Source organism: Myripristis murdjan, chromosome 14, assembly GCF_902150065.1.
Source record: "Myripristis murdjan chromosome 14, fMyrMur1.1, whole genome shotgun sequence".
Classification (NCBI taxonomy): Eukaryota; Metazoa; Chordata; class Actinopteri; order Holocentriformes; family Holocentridae; genus Myripristis; species Myripristis murdjan.
This window is the reverse complement of record NC_043993.1, coordinates 33,302,724-33,327,459: the sequence shown is the minus strand read 5'-3', so window position 1 is coordinate 33,327,459 and position 24,736 is coordinate 33,302,724. Positions and strand designations below refer to the sequence as shown.

Genomic DNA, 24,736 nt, shown 5'->3' with positions numbered 1-24,736 from the left:
AAATCTATCTGCCACCAACAGGAGTGAATTAGACGTAGATTAAAAACAACAACAACAACAACAACAAAAACAGTTTGCTGGTGCTCTTCAGTTGGAAATAGATCTTCAACAAAACTCTCTGCCTCCAAGGCCTGTGGATTATGTTGAGCGTCCATGTCACTGTTTTTTTTTTTTTTTTTTTTAGAAACAGCTGTTGTCGACTTTTTCATATGTAATTTTTTTGAGGGTTATAGCTCCACAAAATAATATCCAGCAAGACCCCTTTCATAGCAGCCATTTTGACATGAAAATTATTTTAAAGGCCCATCGCTCAACGGCCATCTAACATCGTTTTTATTTATGAATGTAAATTACCTCGGGCTGACATCACTGGGTTCCCTGCTATGGACGCCATTTGTGTTGACACGCTTGCAATTTGTTGCCTCAGTAAAATGGGAGATATTGGAGCCGGTAAAACTTTTCCCACTCATCTACCTGCTACGACCACGAGGAGGTAGACGTTAAGTGTTCCCTCCCAAATGGCAGTGACTATGTTTTCATTAGTCACTCCACTGCAGGGGGAAAAAAGAAAGAAAAACACAAATGCCTTTTGACAATGAAGCCAAAGCTTGATCCTTGATTGCTGCGGAAAAAAACAACACGGCACATTTACGACTGCTGATTCCGTGCTCGTGGAGGCTCGGAGGAGAACAGCGAGTGTCAATTTATGTGTGAAAATTATGCAAAGAGCCAAAAAAAAAAAAAAAAAAAGGGGGGGAGCGCATATGGAGAGCGCACTGGGTTTGTTCAAGCAGCAGCCTTTGCAGAAGCAGCCCTTGCAGATGTGTGTGCACCAGTGGTAGTACAGAATATATGACTAGCGGAGCACATCTATTGACAGGTTATGTAACGGCGTCAGCTTTGCCCTACAAAGCAAAAGCAGCAGCGACTGCGCCGGGGAGTGAAACAGAGAAATGCCTTCGAAGTTTCACTGCGGTCAAAAGCATTAAGTAGATTGTGCATCGTTCAGCTGCAGTTATGAGTATAGCGAATGCACAATTTATAACCTACTCGTGTCCTTTAGCTTTTCAAAACACTCCAAAGGTGGTAATTGCTGGTTGCGTTTGTGGGGAACAGCTGGCATGACTAATGCTGCTGCATGCATTACTGGGCCTGACAATTAAAGAGTCATGCCGGATTGATTTGCGCACCATGATAGGTGCACTTGGAAATCAAAGTAGTATGATTAAAATTGCACAATGCAGCTCGTGAATAAAAAAAAAACCTGTTCAAAGATCTGCTCGTGTACGTTTCCCGCAGCTCTGTCATTAAAATATTATTCTCCATTAACCTCATCCCTGTTCGGCGGCGCACCCCGATACGGCTCTTTTTCTGTGTCACCGCGGTAAGACAAGATTAATGTTGCCCTTTCAAAATGTTCCAGGACACTCCCTCGGATCCTCGGCAAACAGCACCGATGTTTCCACCACATCTGCATCCTCTTGCTGTGCAGAGGGTCACCGGGCAGCCAGGGCGCTCATTTAGCAAACATCATCCGGTTATTCATGTAGTGTCACTGCCGAGGCACCTGAAATGTTACTAGACAGTCAGTGGGAGCCGGGTAGATGCGTCTCGCCAGTGACGGTGTGAAACTGCACAAGACAAGCTGTTTCTGTGTTTTTACAGGCCATGTTTTCTATGGAGCCCGGTGCATTTATCCTCTCCGTTATTGATGTCTTTGGTTCTCCTGTCCCTTCAAGGTTTCACAGATAAAAAAAAAAAAAAAAAAATACCAATATATCTCAATTTCGGTCCGGGGGAAGCTCGCCTTTGTTGTTTGGCAACATCTGCAGCACATATGAGACTAGAAATGTGATCAAGTACAAAGAGTTCCCTCCAATTATAATCACACTTTAATCTGCTCAGTCAAAGCATTCATTTCTTTTTTTTTTTTTTTTTTTTTTTTTTAGCAAAAGCTGTCTCGGTAATCAACGAGAAAAAGCATTTGCATTTTTCCCTCTGTGTCTTGCATCTATAATCTGAAGAAAAGCGCAAATGCGTGCCCCACAGAAATGAAGGGAAAATGCTTTTGCGTACCTCGACTGCAGAGGAAGGCGCAAAAATCGAATTCTTCAAAAGACGAGATTTAAAGCGGCGCCGGGCCGTTTCTCACATCGCCTCTCCCATCCAGCAGTGAGAGGTAACTATTTTAAATTTAGGGACCTCAGGAGCCCAGAATCACACGATGGCAGGGCCAGTAAACCTCATGCAGCATGCCGTAGTTAAACCTGAGATGCTTTATACCAGAGGAGACTGAAGGGAGAGGAGATGCAAACAGTTTCTTGTTGGTGAGTCCAGTTTTGATTAATCACTGGCTGTGCGGAGAAGATTTCCCATCTGTGACAACACCAGAATTTCACTCGGGTAAAGAGTGCAGCTATTACATTTCTAGGGTACATCTTCATTTTTGGTTGGCTTTTCTTGTTTTTTTTTTTGTTTTTTTCTCCATCTTTAATGCTAAGTTGTGTTTCTGTGGCGTCTCTGCACCGCACTTCCCAGAGACTAGTCTGTCAATCAAATGTCAAATCTGTGTCCAGAACAGTAACATCTTCCTCTTTGCATTTTCTACCGATGGATTTGGAGTTTTTCTCTCTGGGTGCTGCTGTTTTCTTTGTCTGCAGCTGCTCACGCTAACAACCCAGCTCTTCTCTTTATTCCAAGCAGAGACACAACACGCATCACTTCCTGCGTGCCGGCGGACGCTCTTCCCAGACGCCGAGAGCGCAGAACGGCAGACGTGTTATTTGAATAAAGTGGATTTAGGTTCAATCACGTTGTTTGTGCAGAGATGAGTAAAACAAACGTTGAGGCGAAATAAAAGGTGTGACTCATTTCTCTGTCCTGTTGTTTGCAGAGCCTCGACGGGAACGTGGTGGTGCGCAGCCACGCCCGCGTCTCCTCCCTCACCCTGAAGTACGTCCAGTTCACCGACGCCGGCCAGTACCTCTGCACCGCCCGCAACTCCATCGGCCAGGACAGCCAGTACATGTACCTGGAAGTCCGCTGTGAGTCCCCCCGGCTCGGCCTGTGTTCACTCTAACGGCTTCATTGTCTGCGCCCCTCAGCATCAGCGCACTCACCTTTGGTTTGGTCTGTTTTAACTGGCTAATCAATAATGGCAGTGTTTGTTTTGTAGATTTGACCTATTGATACGGCCCCTGTGCTGTGAAGTGGCCGCCGTTCACCGCATACACGACTCCGTCCAGACTTTTGTTTTTCATGTATATCCCCTCCAAACTTTATTTTTTATTTGTTTGCGGACTAAAAAGTCGAGGGAACAGGGTGACGGTCCAGTGGCTCCCCGCACAGCAAAATATTGGACAGACTGAGGTGACCGAGTTCAAGTTCACTTCACCGAATTTGAAAAATGTATTATTTCACTCCCCCCTTCTCGCTCTTATGTAGGACAGTAGTGGTGCAGTCTTCCTCTCATTGTTACTGAGTGCTGGATGCTCCAAATGCTAACTGTTAGCCTCCTGCCATTGAGCTGGACTTCCTCCTGGCTAACTTTTTTTTTTTTTTTTTTTTAAAGATAACCACTTTAATCTTCTCAAATCTCCTTTCAAAATGGGTGAACTACACCTTTAAAAGTTGTTAGGTACCCAAGTTGGATTCTGCCTCCTGATACACTGTTACACTGCAAAAAGTCAAATTCTTACCAAGATTATTTGTCTTATTTCAAGTAAAAATGTCTTATTTCTAGTCAAAATATCTCATTACACTTAAAATAAGACATTGTCTTTAGACAATTTTCACTTGTTTCAAGTGAAAATCTACTTGAAACAAAATTAGCTTGAAACAAGAAACAAATTTTGGAACAAACAAATTTTTACTTGTGACACAAGTGAACAAGTAAAAATTTGCTTGTCTAATTGTCTAAAGACAAGTAATTTCTGAGGTGATCATGTCTTATTTTAAGTGTAATGAGATATTTTGACTAGAAATAAAACATTTTTACTTGAAATAAGACAAATAATCTTGGTAAGATTTGGACTTTTTGCAGTGTAGGCATCATGCATTTGTTATTGTTGACACGTTCCAGGAGCTGGGGCATGAACTCGCTGCATCCAGCTGTTCATGTTTTTTATGTGTAGCAGAAATCAATAGTGAAAACACATCAAGAGCAAATTTTCCTGGTTGAGAAAAAAAAAAACCTTTAGTGTCACCAGTTGAAACGCGTGATGATTGCATCGCCTCCTGGTCTGTGTGCCTCACATGTGATGGATTTCTGCTTGCTCTTTCCATTCTGACGGAATGGCATCAAAAAATGTCAACTGTTGATGTTTCAGATACCTAAGAATGATCTGCTATTATACTCAATTATAGCTGGAACCGTCTCGATGTGACATTATGTCATCAACTTTCAGCCCGTTATCCACAGGAATAAGAATTATTCACCACACGACACCAGAAGTGACCCAGGAATGCAGAGTCATTGCCAGTATCTGTCGTTTTTACGGTGTTAGCGTGTTCGAGGGTGGATTTTTCTTGGGCTTCTCGTACGCCGCCTCACTGCCTCAAACCATATGTTTAGGCTGCGTATTCGAGTGGAAGGCAAATAATGCATGTTTTCATTTTGCAATCCATCAAATGTTCCCTCAGTAAAAAGAGAGAAAAATAAAGCTAATGAACACCTAATTGGATTAATAAGCCCTGCCCTCAATACGCCAGCAATTTGCTCCAGATATCATCAGAATGCACCATTGATAGAACTGTTTGAGTTGCAGTTAGCGGGAGTAATCAGTAAGTAATCAGGTAGCTGATTCACTGTTGCCAAGCAATTATCGATAAGAAAAGGTGCTTTGTCTCGAGCACAGCTCTCACTCTCCCTCCTCCCTATCTCCACTCTCCCACTCGCACAATAAAGACGGTATCTAAGCATGGGAGCTTCCTATCTTATGTGCAGTGTGATCCCATTAGCTGTGGTGAGCGTGTCTAGGTTTGCTGCTGAAGGACTGATAGGATAGCGTGAAGATCTTTTCTGTTTGAGCTCAGTTTTGTCAGTAGTTAGAGGTCTGTTTAGCATGAATATCTAATGAAAACAGTGACTGTTTGAGCTGTGCTGCTGATAAGCGTGGCATTTTCCACACATTACAACCTTAGCACGGCAATATCTACTACGACTGTCCTACGCTGGGCTCTTCTGCCGGCTGCTCTAGTCTGTTCCGGCTCTACAGCTCCGTGTTTACACTTCACAGCCTTGAGCACTGTTCTCTGGCTCTGTACACATTAGGCTGGACAGATAGTGCTGCTCAAGTCCAATGTGATACAACAAGCCTCTGATAGACAGCCCTTTGCAACAATATCCAATATGTACACGATGTATTTGGCCATTCTCATGCCCAAGGAAACAAATACAAGGACTGAGTGTTTCCCCCCCAATATTTTATTCTTTATGCAATCAAGTAACACTAAATGTGGAAGATATTTGACATTTAATAAAAGCTCTATATGAGAGCAACATGTTGGCAACTCATCCATTGGCTTAACTCTATTACATTTTTCTGTTCTCTCTACTTATTATCTCAGAGTTGGTCTGATCTTCTTTTACATGCGACACCTAAAAGAGACAGATTGCCTAAATTTCTGCTTTGTCTCTTTATGTTTACAAACATTATTTATTTCCTTTTTCTTAATGTATAGCTGGTGTGCTTGTATGGCCGTGGATGTGTTCAATTGTTGTTCTATGTAATGAAATGCCATGAGAATTCTCTGCTGCAAATCAATTTCGCCAAGGGGACAAATAAATGCATAATAATAATAATAATAATTATGTATGTACTACAAATTACAATTATAATTTTGGCATTCACGAGTATGTCGCCAGATAATAGCAGTTAAACAAAAATGGCACATTAACCAAGATATTTAAAATAAAAGCATCACTCCTATGAGCAGCGTCGAGCATAAAATTCTATTAACACAGAATGCTAAAAATAAAAACTTAAAATAAAAATTGTGCTTTGGATGTTTTATATAAACAACCAGCAAAAATGAATTCCCCCTGTGGGGCAGCTTGGCTAATAAAGCTGATGCTGATTGCTCAGAGAATAATCTAGACTAGATTAGGAGGCTAAAGTGATTTAAAAGCCACATCACAGACTCCAGTGAGCCAAAGGGGCCAAAAGTGTGTTCGGCAGGGAGAGCACCAGTCTCATCGGGGCTTTCCGGAGATGCAGCATTTGTCGACTCAGCCGTGTCCGTCAGCTCCACAAGTTGGAAACTGCAGAGTTATCAAGTGTCCAGGGTCAGAAACAAAAAGCCCTTGCAGCGTTTAGTGCTGTGGCATTTCACAGCACCCGCCACACCAAGGATACACGGCATTCAGAAAATTTGTGCTGCGATGTTAGCAGGAGCATAAAACAGGAGAAAACACAGGAAAACAATAATCCCCAATTAAAGCCACTGTTTACCGCTTACTCTTAAATGGTGATTTAAAAAAATCAGGGCTCTCCGTGAAGATCATCAGCTACACGGTTCAGTTCACTGATTATATAAAGGTGCCCTGCTAAATGGTGCTTGCCCAGTAAATGTTTAAGTGCTGTCTCTGTAGGTATTAATGACAGCAAGCACTTAAGTGAAGGCTAATCTTCTGGTCAGATTATTTATGGTTCCCATTTCTGCTCATGAAACCCAAACCCAACAGTAAATCTAGTTTATCTTTATGGAGCGACTGAAGCGACAGTGTGCGGCACTGCCCCGACATTATATTTCTGTTGACTCAATCCTTATGCTGTCTTGTCATTGTGCGCAAATTAGACTCGCTGTGCAATAATAGCACTTAGCCCTGTCAGACGTTGCAGCTTTTGTGATTGCCGTAGTGGGAAATCTCATCCAAAATGTAGACTTATTACAGTTGGCATTTGCTACACACGTTCCCCATATAATTATATCACAAGGAAAGTGGGCAAATCGGTAGTTTATGTTCCATAAAACCAACATGGGTCATCTTCAGGCAATGGTTGGATGGATGAAATGGATGGCAGACGCAGAGCTCATCTAAAATGCATAGAAAAGACGTTGAATTACACTTAGAATGTGTCCACGAGTGCATACCTGATCATTTTTGGTCAACATCAGTCCAGAGAGACCGTTGTCATCTCCTTGTGTTTCCTTGCAGATGCTCCAAAGGTCCAGGGCACGGTGACGTGGTACACCTGGCAGGGGAACCCAGTCAACATCACCTGCGAGGTGCTGGCCCACCCGGGAGCCGCGGTGGAGTGGTACAGGGATAATGAGCCGCTGCCCAGTGCAAACACCACCAACATTAAGATCTACAACACACCAGCTGTCAGCTACTTGGAGGTCTGATTCACCAGCCATTTTTATGCATTTATGTCATATGAAGGAGTAGGAAATGAGTCCTGAGCCAAAATCAGAATTTGCACCTGACTCATCTCCGGTGAAAATGGTCATTTTTGGCTGTCGCTTGTATATTTTGAGACACTCTGCAATATTTGGCCTTTTGAGCTACAGGTGTAAACCCAAATCTATCTAGTTCTCACCATTTAGAGGTCAGACGTCACAGAGATTTGGGTTTGGGGTTTGTCTTTAATAAAATGTCTGGTAAAAGGTCTGTATGTTATTTTTATTTTATTTTATTCTGCATGAAAAAAAATGGTGAAATGTCCTGTAATGTTACCCAGATGCACTTTTTGAATTGAAATTTTTGCTAAATTGGCTCTATATTCAAGATATACTTTTTCAATTTGGTATGGTGGGATGAAGTGATTTTCTTTTTCGATTTCACCTGTGGGGCCTCGCCTTCCCTGGGAAACATCTTTCAGAAAATGTCTTTATCTTTGCCATTACAGTGATTGATTGTGTTGCAAATATATTTGCGCCTCACTATTGGACCGTCATGCCTCCAGGTCACTGGGAGCACTGCTGTCCAGTACACACATGGTCAGCTGGCAGTCTGCAATCTCTGGCTAATTCAAAACACATCCTTTCAGGTGTTAGGGTGGCAGGACATGTGGGATATATGAGCAATGATAAAAAAAATCAAATGTATCAAATGAACTACTTTATAACTGAAAAATCATACTAATTGTTTAATTGCAGCTATTTAAAGATATATGCAACGACACATGAGTGTTATTGTCTTGAAAGGGTGTGTATTAATGCTCTTTGGAACAGCGTTCACGGTGACTTGGACATACCAAACATCTTATCTTATCCCCTGTTGTGGTACAAACAGCTGATTTTACCATATTTAGTGAGAGTTAGTGTGATCCAGGAATACAACTGGACGTTGCTGAAAGGATTGTTGTTTATTCAGATGTTTGCCTGTCTCTGTCTCACAGATCACTCCTACTTCTCAAAATGACTTTGGTAGCTACAACTGCACAGCGACTAACGTGATCGGCACAGAGTCCAAGGAGTTCCTTCTTATCCAAGCAGGTACGTAAACAGAAAAAAGGTTGTTTCTTTAAGGTGAAATTGTAAGCTATTTCCTCGTTTAACTAAAATGCTTGTCAATCCAGCGTTTTATCTATTTCATGCTTGTATGGTATGTATTATTAACTCTGCAAATAGGCAGTTTGCACAACTTTGTGTCCTCGGATGGCAGCCAGAGGAAACTGTTTGAATTTTGAAGACGGTGCCGCCTGGAAATGAACAGTGACATTAGTTACCTGCACACAGCAGGCTTACGTTTGCCAGCCTGGCCGCTCTGTGATGCTTTATATGAAGGATTCTAGGAAAAAATATTAAAGTAAATACAACACTGGCATGTCCAGCCTCTTTCTGGATGGAGCGCAGACTTACCACTGTTTTCTCTGTGGTATCTTCCTCCTAAGTTTTGTTTTCATCAAATTGTGTGTGGAAAAGGGTTTCTGATCGGCGTCCATGCCTGCTCACAGAATTTCAACTCACTAACAAATCTGTTGAATCTACAGCATCCTCTCTTCTCTGTTGTAGCGCCACTTTGGATTTTTTGGATTTTATATCAGTCTCTTGCCAAGTGTAGCTTGAATTATGCTTTAACTAAATGCAGAACACTTCATGCATAGTTATTCTGTGGCTCTCAGTTATACATCACAAACCCAACCACACCACCTGAATTATTCTTTGCATTGCATTCGGTGTTATAAAGCGCACTGATCCCGAGGTCAAGCGAGCATCACTTAACTTCACTTGACTTTGGACTTATTATAGGTGAGCTATTCAGGACCTTGTCAAAATGTAATGCGGCCAAATTATGGCCCTGTTTGACTGGGAGAATTCAGCAAGACACGGGCCATGCTGCGAAGACTAATTCGCGGGTTCTGGGATCATTTCCCTTGACAGCGACGCGGTTCCCAGTAGAGTTCCCGGAACCTGATTTCAACTAAAATCTGAATTTCAGGAACTTTTAACACACTTCTCTGACTGTGCCCTGTCAGAGGCAGCCAAACAACAGACTGCAGAACAATGCAAGCTGCAGGTTGAACAAACGAATAGGTGCACGCCCTTGCGATTATCATTATCAGTATTTGGGGAGAATAGAGTAGCTGTGTTGAATGCCTCATGTGCACAGTTGAAGAAAACAACATACTGGTGCCTTACCCAGAGTGCTGCTGCTAGCCGGGGCAGTTTGAGCAGGATATGATATGATATGACAGGAAAACAGGCTCCTGATAAGTGGCCCAGAGGAGGCTGCACTTCACCGACAAGCAGATGGAAAAGCTGCCCCCTTCCCACCGGGAGAAAAATGATCATGTTTAAGAAGCGTCATAGGCGGGGGGGTGGAATAGGTTACAGAGTCTGACGCATCACAACCGTTTTGACATTTGACTCGGCTTTCAACTGAATTTTTATGTCATGCTGCAGCAGCTTGACAATGAAAACGTGTACAAGGGGTGATTAACAAGTGTGTGCCCTAAGCCCCCTCTCGTATGTGCAGTATTTTATTTTAATCACTGCCTCGTGTCTTGATTGAACCTTGTTTGACCCCCCCTCTCCAAACAATTTTGTCATCCTGACTGCTGAGAATCAGGTGATTACCATTATGCCAAGCTTGAAGAAAGACCTTTTAGTAATCCAGAGTTGATGCCGCTTTTATTCCAGGCCGATTTATTCATAAGTTCTACAAACACAGACTCAGTCTTCATCATTAGTGAGGTCCGTTATGAATCAACAGTGCCAAAAACTGTTGCTCTCAGGGTAAGTTTGCTCATTTAAACAAAACCAATTAGGCTGGAAGTCTCATGAAAAGACAAATCTTCTGTCACTGAAAATCTACTGAAAATCTGTCTACTTTACCAATACTCTCAAAAAATACAACAAACCATCCATTTCTAGGTTTCTCAGTTTCATGATAATAGTAGCTGCCTACAGTCTCTCACCAAACCGTCGGCTAAACCCGGGGCTGTCAGATGTTATCATGCTCAGGCAAATTGTGAAATCAGCATCTGCATCATTACTGGATCAATAAACCAAATGTGTGTGTGTGTGTGTGTGTGTGTGTCCTGTGTTGTAGAGGTGCCATCATCCCCTGCCATCCACCGAGTGGAGCCGTTCTCCAGCACGGCAGTCGTGGAGTTTGATGAGCCGGATTCGACCGGCGGAGTGCCCATCACCAAGTACAGGGCCGACTGGCGGGTGCCTGGCCAGGACTGGGCTGGCAGGGAGTACGACGCTGAGGACGGTGAGACACATTTCCAGATTCTGCCCAAATTTCATATTCAGCAGCTCCCGGTCATGAGACACGGCTGCTGATTTGTGCGTTTTCTTAACTGATGTTCATGAGAAAGTGAAAAAAGCTATCCTTGACATTTAATTGAAATGTTCTGTATCACAGTACATAGCAGTATTGTAGTAATCATTACGACATTAAATGGACCTCAAAAGAAATGGAATATTTCACTCAGGTGGAACATTTTCTCTTTCAAATTCACATTCACACACAGTTCATGAACAGTCAGTCAGATGTTGGCAGTTGTTGGGCTCCTCAATCACCAGCGCGCAGCTGCCTTTTGCCTTGAAAACTGTCTAAAATTTTTGCCTCCAAATTATCAAAGTGAATTCAGGACTGTAGGTGATGATATATCATTTTGTTCTGAGGGTTAAAGCCCTGTAAAGCTTGTTTAAAGGATTTGGACACCTAGGGTGCATCTGATTGGAAGCAATGGAAAGTCTGTTCCTTAGAAACTCCAAGGCAAACATGTCTTTAGTTAATGACCACATTAAGTTTTTTTAACTACAATTTTAGATTGTTATTATGAGTACAAGAAACATATTTGTGCAGTTTCTGACCTGAAAAAAAAAACAACTGTGTTCCCTCTCTTACGTAAAAACACCAACAAGACATTTTGGAGGTGTTTCTCTGCTGCTCTGATTGATCGGTACTGGAGGCTTCGCTCCTCTGTGAATAGTGATTGGCCACACAACTTTGGCAAAGAAAAAAAAATTGCACAATATTTTTCTTTTCATGATGAACAAGGCATATCCATGAGTGTAAAAACCATGAAAAAAACTAAAGTTATTCATTTCCTAAGACGGGTCCCGTTTATGAGCTCAGTTTTTCAAACGCCCTCAGTACTCAGGGCTGCTGTTTTCAGGAAATGGGGAGGGGGGGTGTCACAAACATTCCAGTTATCATGAATAGTTAACCCAAACCTCCAGCCCCCAGATGTCAAGAGCAAAGGTGGAACACACTTTAGCTTAAGTGACAGCCTGCTCAGAGACTGACAGGCCCTAGATAATATCTCCGTCCCACTGAGGGTTTGTGGCTCTTACATATCTGTATGGTTGTCGGTCTGTCTGCCACTTGGGACAAATCAGTCAGTGGTTGACAGGCTCCTCTGTCAGCTCAAGGCCCAAGAGCCGCCTGTCATGCAAGCATATACACAGAACAAAACATATGCGCGCGCACACACACACACACACACACAGTGTTTGTGCTTGTGTGTGCACAGTGAGTAAATGTTGCCAAATATATAAGAATGTGCCACAGCAACATCTCTGCCACACATTACCTAAAACCTTACAAAACACCTCTGTTGTTTTTGCACTCAGTGTAAAATTCAGCTGTAATAAACCACTAACATCACAATCAGAATCAGAAATACTTTTTCACACAGGAATACTTTTTTTTATTGATCCCCAAGGGGAAATGGGGTCAGTTTCAGTTGCTCAAATTCTTAAGAGAAAAATAGAAAAAGAATAAGAAATGTAAAATATGGGCATGAGTGTGCAACAAATGTGTATAAAATGTTCACATTTCTTGCTTTGGGTCAAATTGAGCCCAAAGAAACACTGATGCATACAAAATGTGTACTGGACATTGAAAACATATCATCAACTTAATTTTATGTTTACTCATTTGTCCCCATTAAGTTAGGAAAGTTATTAAATAGGAAATTTAAAAAAATGATGTTAAGCATGTATTTATAGACGTTAAACACTGAATGGGGTCAAAATGAGCCCAAAGATAACAGAAGGGTTAAAAAGCAGTTTAGCACCAAATGTGGTTTTAGCACACGGGTCAGTTTTCTTCATCTTTGGTGTTTTATTCTTCAGTCTTTACTGGTTGCTGTGCCAAATGCAGTCTTTGTGGGCGACGTTTCCGACAATGTTGCAGGATCTTTTTCCTTAAAAATAGAGGAAAATAGAGTCCTCGGTGCTCCGGCAACAAGAAAAAAACGTGTTCACTCTGCTGCCAAGCAGAATAAAACTGACACATGCACAAATGAGCCTTGTCTAACCTTAATTCTTTACCTAACCCTTTCATGATTGTAAAACAGTCCTGGCTTTAGTCGGTGACTTAACTGTATCAGACAGTGAGAGATTTGGTGAGGTTATAGGCGGACCACAGGCTAGCTATGGGAGCGAATGCCCTGGAGCGAAGCTAAAATGTCCCCAACGTCACTAAAAAGGCCATGTCAAGGCAAATACACAGACAAGGAATACTAAGGGCTGAGGCTACGTACTGTATGTTTATTAATGTCAGCGGAGGTGTGCGTTTCAGCTCGAAGCCTCTCGTCACCGTGCTTTCATAACCTCAGTGATTGATCTCTCAAATGGCGGCGGGTGCGCGTTGATGCTTTCATTACCACGCGCGGTGACGCTCTCAGTGTTTGACACACACACTGAAGCCGCTCCAATTTGCTGTGATTGTTGTGATTTGTGGAGTTACCCTTTTGCAGAACCCGAGGAGAATGCCGGCGCGGTAATCACTGCAAAATTACGTTCGGCCGGTCCGCAGCGTCAGTTCGGGACACATGAAGGATTTTGACAGTGAAATTAGTTTTACTGATGCTCGTGACATTAAAACCCCCGTTCTGAATTAATTTGGCTCTCTGCTTTTTAGTAATGTACATGCAGTTTCTCACACACGGCACGTGCGGTTCGTCTTGAATGTCGTCCTCATTGAGACGTCTCGTAATGTGAAACAGTTTTGGCCCCTGAAGGTTCAGCTGAGTCACAATCATCCAACATGTTTCTCACCTGCTTTGCACCAGGACTCAAATTTGGCCTCGTCCATGAAATTACAATTCATCGCGTTGCACAGCACGATATCAGCCAAGTGGCTTTTTATAATAGAAATCAAGATGAATTTCAGCCGCGTTTGTGTGTGTGTGCATGTGCGTGTGTGATTCTTTTTAATAAACCCTGATCAAAATCTCCTTGATGCTTTGCTAATATGCAAATACCACCGCCTGTCTAGTCAAACGAAATACATGTTAATGCCCGAACTCCATTCTTTTTTTTTTCCCTCCAGAAAACCACATTGTCATATTAATTTTTTTTTTTACATACACATCATATACACACTTGCACTTACAAACTCAGACACAAATACTTGAAACCTAGACTGATACATAAAAACAAGAAGTCAACCGGATATTTCTGTTGTTAACAAAATACGACATTCATATTCAAACGCATGCATGCGCCACTTGAGTTTTTCTGACACTTTCTTGTGTTTCCTGAAGTACCTCAAAATTAGAGTAGCAGTGTGTTAACAGCCTGTTCCCTATAAACTCCAGCCGATAAAATGGCTGCAGTCTGTGTTACAGTTTACTTTGTATAATGTGATTTTGCTAAAGTCATAACTGTCAAAATAAGGTAAACACAGTGCCTAGTGACTGCGAAGCCAGCCAGTCCAGACTCTGATTTTTGCCGTCTTGTCCGCACCCCCCAGCTTTAATTTATAGGCAATCCTGCTCCTCCACCCGCTCCCTCGGCCCCATGTAATTCCCATTTGGCCTTTTTCCTCATAATGCAGGTCTTCTCACAGGCTACGTTTAAATGCAAAGAGTAACCCGGCTATTGGTCATACTGTGGTTAGGGTCTGCGGCAGGTTAAACTGTTTACCTGCAGCTTTTATAACCTGCGATTGAGTCTTCCTGTTGCCATGGCGAATCCAGTTAGAGGAATATTCCTGTTCACCTGTGCTGTCCCGCTCACGGATAAAACAGTTGTCATGCAAGAATTGTGCTCAGCTAAACAACTACCCTGAAGTAGGATCGCAGATGGTCTACACATGGAGATGTAACCCCTACGAGAATATGATAGGCCACCACCAGGGGGGCGACATAGAGCTCTAAGCGGAATCAAATGAGCAGTGATTAATAGTACTTTTCCATGAAGTCAGTGCACTAAATTCTTCTTTTTTTAAAAGTTTGCACTAATGAAAAAGTCTTTGCCTATGCCGCAACATAGCCTTGACGCAAGTGGAAATCTTTGAAAATTACCAGAATTTTACAATCGCCGATTTCATGACTAAATATTCATTTTGATTAAATATTGGATTGTGTAACAATGACAATAATGGTCCAATAACTGGTAAATATTTGCAATCAGATGTAGTTATCATTTTATAGCCTTCAGGCCCATTGATTTCTTCATCCTCTACTCTGTTCAGCAAATGTTCAGCACTGCCTCCCGATGGCCAAAAGACTGTATTGCACTCTTTTTTTTTTTCTGTCTCGCAGCAGTCAGTGGCTGAGGTTTGGCTCTTTCTCTCCAGCCCCTTTCAGACTTGCATTCCTTTGCCCAAGGCTAACCTGAGAATGCCCAGGGCGAAGGTTAGCCTCAATTCACACTCACACTTATTAACCCAGGCCTTACGCCTGGCCCAGGTTTCAAGGTTCACACTTGGAAATCAAAGCCCGGGGTTAATGTCCTCAGAACACTTTTAGCATGTACAGCTTTGATTGGACAACAAACGTTTTGCTCTGGAGCGGGGCGCAGTTGGCCCGGGGCAAAGGATGGGGATATCCCACTTTCTGACTTGCCAGTGTGAAATGACTGTCAGCCCAAGGCAAACTGGGGTCTTAGCTAAGGGCTAAGTGCAGTATGAAAAGGGCTTTTGTAGGCTTAGGTAAGATGTTTCCAAGCCACAGTTGCACGTTTAGACAACTGGATCTCTTATTATCAGAAAATGATCTTACGTCTTACTCGAACCCCGATGTGGGGTTTACATGTCTCAACCCCAAATCGGGTCTCTTGAGCAATGGGGTTATGAATGGAATTTTCCATACACTTAAACATAGGGAACATTCCCTCAGTCGTGGTTTGCCATGTCTTGTTTCTGTTTCAGCTGTGTTTTGTTAATACTAGCTTGCCTCCCACAGGCCTGAGCATGATCACCATTGTTGGCCTGAAGCCCGAGACCACCTACGAGGTCAAGATATCCGCCATTAACGGCAAAGGTGAAGGCGAGAGTAGCCCACCCACCAGTTTCAAGACCGAGCCAGTCCGTAAGTACTCTTTCTCCCGCTCACATCCCTGCTCGCAGTTAGCACTCACCCTGCTCTAATGCTTTGAACCTAATGCTGTTCCTCACTCCACTGCCTCGTCCTGTCTAGTTGGGCCCAGATCCTTTCATCCCACGCTTTTCTGTTCCTGTATCAAGCCCCGATGCATTCCTTTCCAGCCGTGCCAGAAGGAACGATAATTAAACAATGCAATGTCAGTTCACAGTCCAACCTGGTTAATGGTGTATGTTTGAAATGTTACTTGCACCAGTGAACAGTATTATGTGCTTCTTTCCTCATGGATGTTGGCGTAGTGTGCGCTGTTAGGCAGACCTTGCCTTTCTCCTTTTCTGTCAGCGCCCCCTTGACCCCTTGACGCACTCTCTCTCTTTCTTTCTTTCTCTCTCTCTCTCTCGTTCTCTTTCCCCCCACAACAAAGGTCATTGAATGAAGGCTTTCTGTGACTACTTCTTGATGTAACTGTTCATTCTCAGTGAAGATGAAGTAAAGGCGGCCTGTGGCATGACATCTCTGCAGACAACATGCTATTAAATTATTTTGTTGAAGCAGAGAATTTCCAAATAATGCCCGATATTACTCTATCTGAGAGAGTCTTTCTTTCCCAAAACACCCTGATGTACACATCACATGGCCATGACTGGGGCCTGACTAATGTGAGCCATTAAGCAATCAATGTTCCCTTCTATATAAAGCCAATTAGATGAGTGTTGATAGACCACAAGGCAGTTGGGTCTGGATTTTTTTTTTTAGCCAGGACACTTTGCAACAGGATCAAACTGCCTCTAAAGAAACACGATTAATGTGGCCTTAAGCAACGTCCTTGTAGTCTTACCATGCTCAACAGTTTGTGTTCATTGTTTCTATTGATGAAGCCAAAAAGAAGGCCATGCAAATGCTGTTTCATGTGTTGCACAGCATGAGAGCGGTATCAATTTGTTTCCTGAACAGCCATAACAGATTCCTCTTGATGGCTATAACAAAGTAAAGCCACTGATTAAGTCCAGCGGGTCTGAGTTGAAATTAGCCTTTAACGAGGCTACATAACAAATCTTCGCACAATCCGCACCATGTGGCAGTCATCTCAAACACAGATGCTGGAGAAACGAGAAACGCAGGACTTAATATATGTACATCTCTGGAACGAGTTTACCCAGGCTGGCTATTCTCACCGCATGGACAGAAGGCAACAGGCCTTCTTCTCAGTCAGTGAGTCTGTGTTTCATCTCTGGGTTGTGAATAAATCTTCCTTTTTGTTTTTTAATGGCCCTTGTGTCACGCTTCCATCTGTGCTTCATCTCTCCTCCGCTTCTGTAGAAACCACTCCTTAGCGTCCGCCTTATGCAGCCTGATTCCCAAAGACAAGGAGAGAGGCATTGTCACAGCTCAGTGTTTCTGAGCACAAAATCAGATTCGGTGACAGGTTTGTTTGATGAATTCAGTCCAGCGCACTACCTACAATTTCATTTTTACCGTTGCTAAGGTACGCAGGTGTGTTGATTTCATGTATTATCAAACATAGTGCTTAAATAAGAATTTATGTACAGGAATTCATTCTGACCGTAGGGGAGGTCCAGGGCAGCTGTAGCAGGGGGTGGGTGGAGTACAGACTCTTAATTTCAAAGAAAAGTAAGATCTGGAAACATTTCTCCTTTTGATATAGTGTAGATTTATTGAATTTTGCAAGCTTATGCCCTTGGTTAGACCAAAATGCAGAATGGGTAGAAGTGATTGCTCCATGTGCCAAGTTAACTTAGCTTTGGTGTTACTGCAGCGTCAAACACAGGACAGAGATGGGAGGAATGAAGTAGCACAGCATTAACAATACACTAGTTTGCTGTCACACATGCAGGATAATAGGTTCAGGTGAGGAGGACAGACTGAAGTCCTGTCACTAAGGCACAGAGTAATGTGACTCGACACCAATACATCAAGAGAAAGAAAGAAAGCGTCCCTCGGTTAGACGTCCCATATCTTCAAGATGTGTTCAGTTTGTGTTTTGTATGGTTTTTTTTTTCCAATTCTGAATTGCCAGATTTGTTGTGAAAATGTGAAGTGGCTTGTTGTCTGCCATCGCTCTGGCTCACCCACAGCAGTTAACAGGTGCTTTACAAGCAGAGTCAGAATTCAATCCACTTTCTATGTCGAAACAGGACAATCGATAGTCGTTGGGGTAAAATTTGTGTCGTGCTTTTATATGGCCTAATGCTGTTCTACCGTGTTTTATCTGCACTCGACACCATTGTAAATGAGGAGTTTTCCCTCAGTGGTTCCTTCGAGTCAAAGGAAAGTACGTGTAGCCCTGCCCCATCAGCACAGACTTCTTCCTAAAATCAGTTCCCGGGCTGCCTTGTGGGTTGATCAGCACTTAGTCAATTCAGGGTTACCCACGAATGCATCATGCTGTGACACCGCAGTTTAATTTGTACCACCGTAGTTTCACAAACAGACATGCATCAACATTACAAATATGCCTGTAAGTGTTAAAATATGGGATCTGTAACCACCAGGTAATAAAGTGTTATCTGAGGCACAGGAAGCCAGGTTTAGAGATTATCTGATCCAAACTACACACATAGCTTAAAACACGACAAGAAATCAATGTAAAAAAAACAAACAAAAAAAAAAAAAAAACAGAAGTGTCAGGTTCCCTTGTAATGGAGGATTAGCTATTGATTATACTAGTAAAATAATCAGAAGCAACTTGTGTGCGTGCTGCTTGCACCCAGACGGGAAGTGGCGAAAGTGGTGTTGCACAATTTCTATTTTCCATCAAATGACACCAGATATTTTGAGGGTTGGGATAAAACTCTGGCTTGATTTTGCAGGGTGCATGGAAATATTGTAACTCTAGCTGAAGCAGTCGTTCTGTCATCACACACACACACACAAAAAAAAGTGCTACAATTGCTCTGGATCTCCCCTTGCATATGTTCTTGTTTGATATGTGACATACATCAGGGCTTAAAGCAGGCTGTGTAGTGATCAGACAGACTGTCGAGCCTCGAGATTCGTCTCCTGAAATCTTTGTGAAATGAGCATGTTTTAAAATGTTCATCTGCGTCCTGTGCACAAAAAAGATTTTCCACCACAAATGGTTGCATGAAATACTGTGGTGGAAAATAAGGGTGTGGAGGTCAGCGGGGTGGAGATGCTGATAAAATTGCCTTCAGTTCTCAGCGTTCCTAGATCTCAGCGTTCCTCCTCGATTCCGAGTTTCCCAAACCGAACCCTGACCTTAATAGAAGTTTTTAGTTACCTAACCCTAACCTCAGCTGTAAGCAATGTTGTTCCCATGAGTAAACTGAGAATTTGTGCTCATTTCACAATATTTTAGGCGACCATATTGGACCCTGACCTTTAACTTCCCTGTGAATGTGGATGAGATCACAAAATGATCAAAGTCAGGGTTAGCAACCACAGACGGAGATTCTAGTAAGCCGATTTAGTGACAGCGGGTTAATTAAGTGGCAGGACAGACTCACCCTTTTTCACTGTGTGTTTCTCATCTCATGGTCTTTGTGTCTTCTTTTTTTTTTATGAATCATGAATTTCCATCTTTTTTTGTTTGTTTGTCCGTTTGTTTTATTCCATTGGACCTTTCAGAGTATACTTTCACAAGTAAGTCTCTCTACTCCTTGTTTTTGGCTTTATTTGTTCCCATCTATGCTTGTTTCCATCGTTCTTTGTTTACTTAGACCACCATCCTTCAGAATGACATTAATGATGTTACATGCTATGATAATATTACTTTAACATTATTCCATATACCAACTGTTTTTTTTTTTGTTTGTTTGTTTTTTTTTTAATGGGTTTCAAGCAAAGTCTTGCAACATCATAAATGAGACATTTGGTTGGAGAATTTTATTGATGCTAATGCAAGTACTTGTTCAACATCTGGTGTCTCACACATTTTTCCAGACGGCATTCCTTTTCATTACACTAACGGAGAGTCAGGTTTGTTTTGCTGTGTGGTAGATTACAGTAGACTTAAAGCCTTTAGTGAATGAGTGATCCCGTGTCTTAGCCTCATACCTGTAGTTTCCTAGTGTCTCCCGTGCCTCTTTAGTATTGTGTGCCTTTAAATAAACACTCTTGCCTGCTGTCTCCTCTCTACTTTGGTAGAAAGGAGGCAGTACTAGTATACCTGTGTACTCCAATGAGTCAATGTAGTTTTGTGCTACAAAATGAGCAGGTTTTACTTTCTTGTTAGACAGTAAAAAACAAGGAGCAGAGTAGTGCTATCAAAGGCTGTTTGATGAAGAACGAGGGTATTTATGAACTAAAGTAAAATTGAATTTTGGTGGAGTGTTGGCTCGTGTAGTTACCTGGATGTCATTTGAGGTGAAATATCCTCATTAGTTGCTCCGTGTCTGCGCTGCTAATCCATAACACTGTATTTCTGTCTCTCCATGCACTTCCATAGTGCAGCTCCCAAAATAACACACGACTCTCAACACATAAACAAATGCAAACGAAGCAGATTAGGCCAATAAAAAAAAAAAAAAAGAACAGGTCCTGGTAAAAATCTTTTTCATGTAATTACTATTGTTTGTGAAAGTACCGGTGTACTTGGGGTTTAGTTTTCCTCCCGGCTCAAGGTAACTACACGGACGTTTCATGAAGACACGGTTCAACTTTATGATTCACAACAGCAAAACAACAAGCAAGGAGCCATTTAATTTAGTCAAAAAAAGGTACCGGAAATTGTTGTTTTCTATATTGGCATAATCCGCTTTGTTTGTGTTTATGTGCTACAAGTCTTATTTTGGGAGCTTATTGCTATGGATGTGAATGGAGAGATAGAAATACAGTATTGTGGATTAGCAGCCCAGGGGAGCACAGAACAGCTAATGAGGATATTTCACCACCATGTGGACTCATGTCACATCCATACACACTACAGCGTACAACCCAACATTATGCAAAAGCGTACACTGGTGGCTCCACATGGAAGCGAGCTAATTGTTGGGATTTTGCAGACTCCAACACCCCAAAATCATCCATTAATGTCAGAAAACGAAATGCGTTTCACAAATCCAAAAGAATTATTTTGCAAAGCTGTCCTGGAAAACAAGTGTTTTCTGGGGAAAAAAAAAAAAAAAAAAAAAAAAGTAAGCACAGAGAAGCAGCCGTACAGTTTGAGATGTAACCTGTTCTTGGCATCACATCATGGAGCCAGTCAAGGGTTTATTTCCCTCGCTGTTTCAATCAACTCTGTACAATCCACCGCTGCACTGTTTGGATGTGAGGCATTGTACTTGCCATGAGGGCTTTTCATTCTCTCTCACAGGCCATGTCACCATCTGGCCAAAAAAAAAAAAAAAAAAAAAAAAAAAAAAACTCATCCTTTTTTTGGACTCGTACATCATCCATTAGACATTGCACCAAATGCGTCATGGAGAGCATGAGAACGCATAATTGACAAATACCCCAGGTGTCTTCTCACCTGGCGGGGCTGAAGAACTGCGACCGTCACTGGTGTTTTCAGCTTTCGCCAGATGGAGCTCTGATATGCTGCTGTCAAGGACAAACTTTGTATTTTGCTTTTTAAGTTTCTCCTGTGCGGCCACAAGATTTACCTTATTTACCTTGAGTGTCCATATTGACAGCAGAATTTCATTTGAGCCAATCTGGCAAATCTATAGCATCTAGTTTAGTGTGGATGGGGCTCTTTTGGACTGGACCTGAGTGAAAATTGGGAAATTATGACAGAAATTGGTTGAAAATATCCGCTCCTTTACGTTTTCTCTGTTGATATCTGCCAGCCTGAAAGAGAGGCGACACATAGCGGAAAGAAAAGAGGGGCGGCTGTTGGCTGCCGTCGGTTCAGTAACTTCTGAAGCGACAGTTTTATGTCTAAATCTCACCAAGAGATTTTCCTGATAGGAGGTCTTACTCTTGAACTGGGATTACTGCATCCTTGACTCGCCAGACAATCTGATGTAAATGATATCAGTGCGAATTGTCATCTTTTACCACATTAAAGAACACCTAAATCCCAAATCCAAATCTGTGTGAATCCTGACCTCTAGTGGCGAAAAGCAGGGCGGCTGGTCTTCGGAGGCCCATAGAGAACAACAGGTGGTGACATCATCTACCACCAAAGACCAATATTTTTCACCACTAGAGGTCAGGATTCACAGGGGTGTGGGTTTGAGATTTCGAGTAGATTTTAAAACTCGATGACTTTGGTAACTCCCTGCGGTGCTCAGTAGTGTTTTACAGCAGCGATCACAAACTGACTCCACGCTCGTACCCCCATCCGCAGGCTGCAAAGAAAAAATATACAGAATGTATACAGGAGGGAATACGAAATGGGCATAAACTTATAGGGGGAAGAAAGTTTCTTTTTCCAAAGTGCAAGGTGAGTTCAACAGGAGCCACTTTCAGGTCAAAAGTTAAACAGCGCTTTTCCACTTCGTTTTCAGTGATGTTTGTTCCACTGATGTCAGGTATGGGCTTTGCCAACACGAATCAATATGAATCAAAACTATTTTTGTGCAGGCAAATATTTTACTTACAGAGCTTGTAGAGCTTGCAAAGCAGTCTCACCAAACAGATGTGGAATTTATTAAATTTGGTACATTTCTTGCCTCCATGAATGCTGAAACCTACTGGAGCATAGCAGTATATTAGAGTGGATCTGTTCTTCTTGGCAATACACTGCGTTATCGATGTGGTTATTATTCCAGTACTGTAGTATCTTCAATTACAGCAACAGCTGCTGCTGCACACCTATTTTCATGCTACAAACTAGCAGAGTGAGGCAGCCGTCTTCCTGTTTTGGCTGAGGTCCCTCCTTTGTGCTGAAAGTCAGTTCTGCTCATTTGTGCCAAATTGTACCTTGGTACAGAGAGAATAAACATATAAAGAGCAACACAGAGGATAAACCAGTTTTCAGCATGATGTTCTCAGACAAGGGACTTATATGTTTTTTTTTGTTGTTGTAATGTACCTCTGGGGTTTTTTTAAGTGTCCACATGTGTGCACGTCTGTGTGTGTGCGTGTGTGTGTGTTAACTTACAAAAGAGTGTACACCCCGCAGATATCTGTCTTCAGCTTACAATAAGCGCTTTAATATTGCTAATTGTTGCTGGAAAGTAAACCCTAGGTGCCGACAATACAAGGTATTTCACAGAGGAACAAATGGAAAGGGAGTCAGTGCCATACAGTAACCACAGAACAAATTATGCGTGATGAGCCACAGCAGAGGTTTGACTCACAAGCTGCCTCCTGAAGTCTCTTGAGCTGTGGGGAATTTAAAAAATAAGCTTGCCCTTGTTTAACTTTGTGAAAGTTTTCATGGAAAGTTCCTGTAAAGCATGGGGGCAATTGTGGAAACGTACTCTGTTTCAGTGATTCAACTGGGTCAGCGTGTACAACAGTCGTATACTGAATTAATCCATGGGCACAATCCAAATTTTCATTTCCGAGCTGCTCTCAAGGTTCCTGACCTGCTTGTGAAGCTCTGAGCCTTACTGATAATTAAAAGTTCCGGTTTTTGATTTGCCCATTTTGTCTGTAGGCAATATCTGCCTTAAACCTAACTGCGGTTACTGTAATGAATGCATTTTACAATCTGTGTTGACAGAACCGGATAAAGCAACTTTATTTAAAGGTCCGTGATGGCATGTCGGGTTTTGAAATTATGAGGGTTTTATTGGATAGCACACAGTGTATTGCCACTTTGCAGCTCGGTGTAAAGTATTAATTTACGGGAGATTTGTGGTGGCTCAGTGGTTAGCACCGTCACCTCACAGCGAAGACATCCTGGGCTCAAATACCGCCCCCTTGTGACCCTGACCGGCAGTACGTGAGCATAGAAAATGCATGGATGGTGTTAATTGTTGCAAGCACATTTCAGTGTCACCAGCCTCTTATATCAGCTGTTATTGAAAGATATCATCATTTATAGCCAACTGGGTCTGTGTGGTGTATTTCAAATTAAATGCCCAGCACACCTTTTTATTAATAATGATTTCTTGAGATATAGAAACATCTCCCTTCTTTGGCTTCTCTGTTCACAAACACAGGATTTCTGCAAGCTTAAAGCATTGTGTGTTTGTGCAGTCGCAGTGTTACCACAAGTTAAAGTGTGCTAACCGACACCAAAAAGCATGAGGATTTATTCGTGTGGTCCACAGGAATGCTCTTAAGGAATTCATTATTACCAGGATGTCAAAGTGTCTCTTGAACCGCCAATTAGTTGCTCTTGTTACGGGTACGCTCAAGCTCCTCTCACCATGTTTTCACCATCTTTCAGTTTCATCAGAGACACCAACCCTCATTCCTCCAACCAGTATGGCCCTTAGTGAGTATGCCAGTTCAGAAGTGTGCAGTGTGTCTCTCTCTCTCTCTGTCTCTGCTTTTCTCTCTTACCCGCTTGGCCTCACAGATAGTCTAGATCTACGTTGTCACTGGCATGGCTCATAGAGATCAGATTTAGTCCAAGAAGAGAGCTGTTGATCTCCTCTCTTCAGCTAGAGTACTAAGTGTATTGGTGAGGAGATAAATGGTGAAAAGACTTGGTAAGTTACTGGCTTTGCTAACTGTCTCAAATTCTCATAGAAGATTATAATACTAACCTTTGTCAAAGACATGAGGGCTGCCCATAGAGTGAGTATGTGTTAGTTTATGACACAGTGTGCCTGCATGTAAAGAAAGATATCAAAAACACAGTAGGAGATGTAAAGACTCGATTGCGGTGTGCTTAATTTGGAATTAATACAGAATGCACCAGCTTTCTGGGAGATTGTCTCACCCCTGATGTTTTAGTCTAACAATATGCTCAGCACAATCATCTTTGTACTCCAGTAAATGATTTGCCCCAGCGCTCAATGCTAACACTGTAGCATACTCTTCTTTGAGTCATTATAAACTCTGTGCAAACAGAGTGTCAACACTTTGTTGACGGCCAGTAGGTCACATTCTAACACTTGAGCATACATGATGTTGAGTGATAATAGGCTCCATGCCAACTTTGAAGCACA

The 24,736-nt window shown here is 42.3% G+C and overlaps 1 protein-coding gene across 12 annotated transcripts in view; it reads left to right on the top strand.

Annotated features, from left to right (window-relative positions):
• The window catches only part of ncam1a (neural cell adhesion molecule 1a), a 312,169-nt gene that overhangs the window by 244,266 nt on the left and 43,167 nt on the right, over positions 1-24,736 (top strand). For 4 of the 12 annotated variants that reach the window (XM_030068570.1, XM_030068569.1, XM_030068574.1 and 1 more), the window contains 5 exons: positions 2,894-3,044; positions 7,160-7,344; positions 8,346-8,442; positions 10,502-10,669; positions 15,603-15,728. In XM_030068570.1, the coding sequence (XP_029924430.1) occupies positions 2,894-3,044; positions 7,160-7,344; positions 8,346-8,442; positions 10,502-10,669; positions 15,603-15,728 (727 nt within the window). Of the gene's footprint in view, positions 1-2,893; positions 3,045-7,159; positions 7,345-8,345; positions 8,443-10,501; positions 10,670-15,602; positions 15,729-19,349; positions 19,365-19,664; positions 19,701-24,009; positions 24,698-24,736 lie in introns of all 12 variants that reach the window. The other 8 variants (XM_030068564.1, XM_030068563.1, XM_030068571.1 and 5 more) reach the window with 4 other exon arrangements.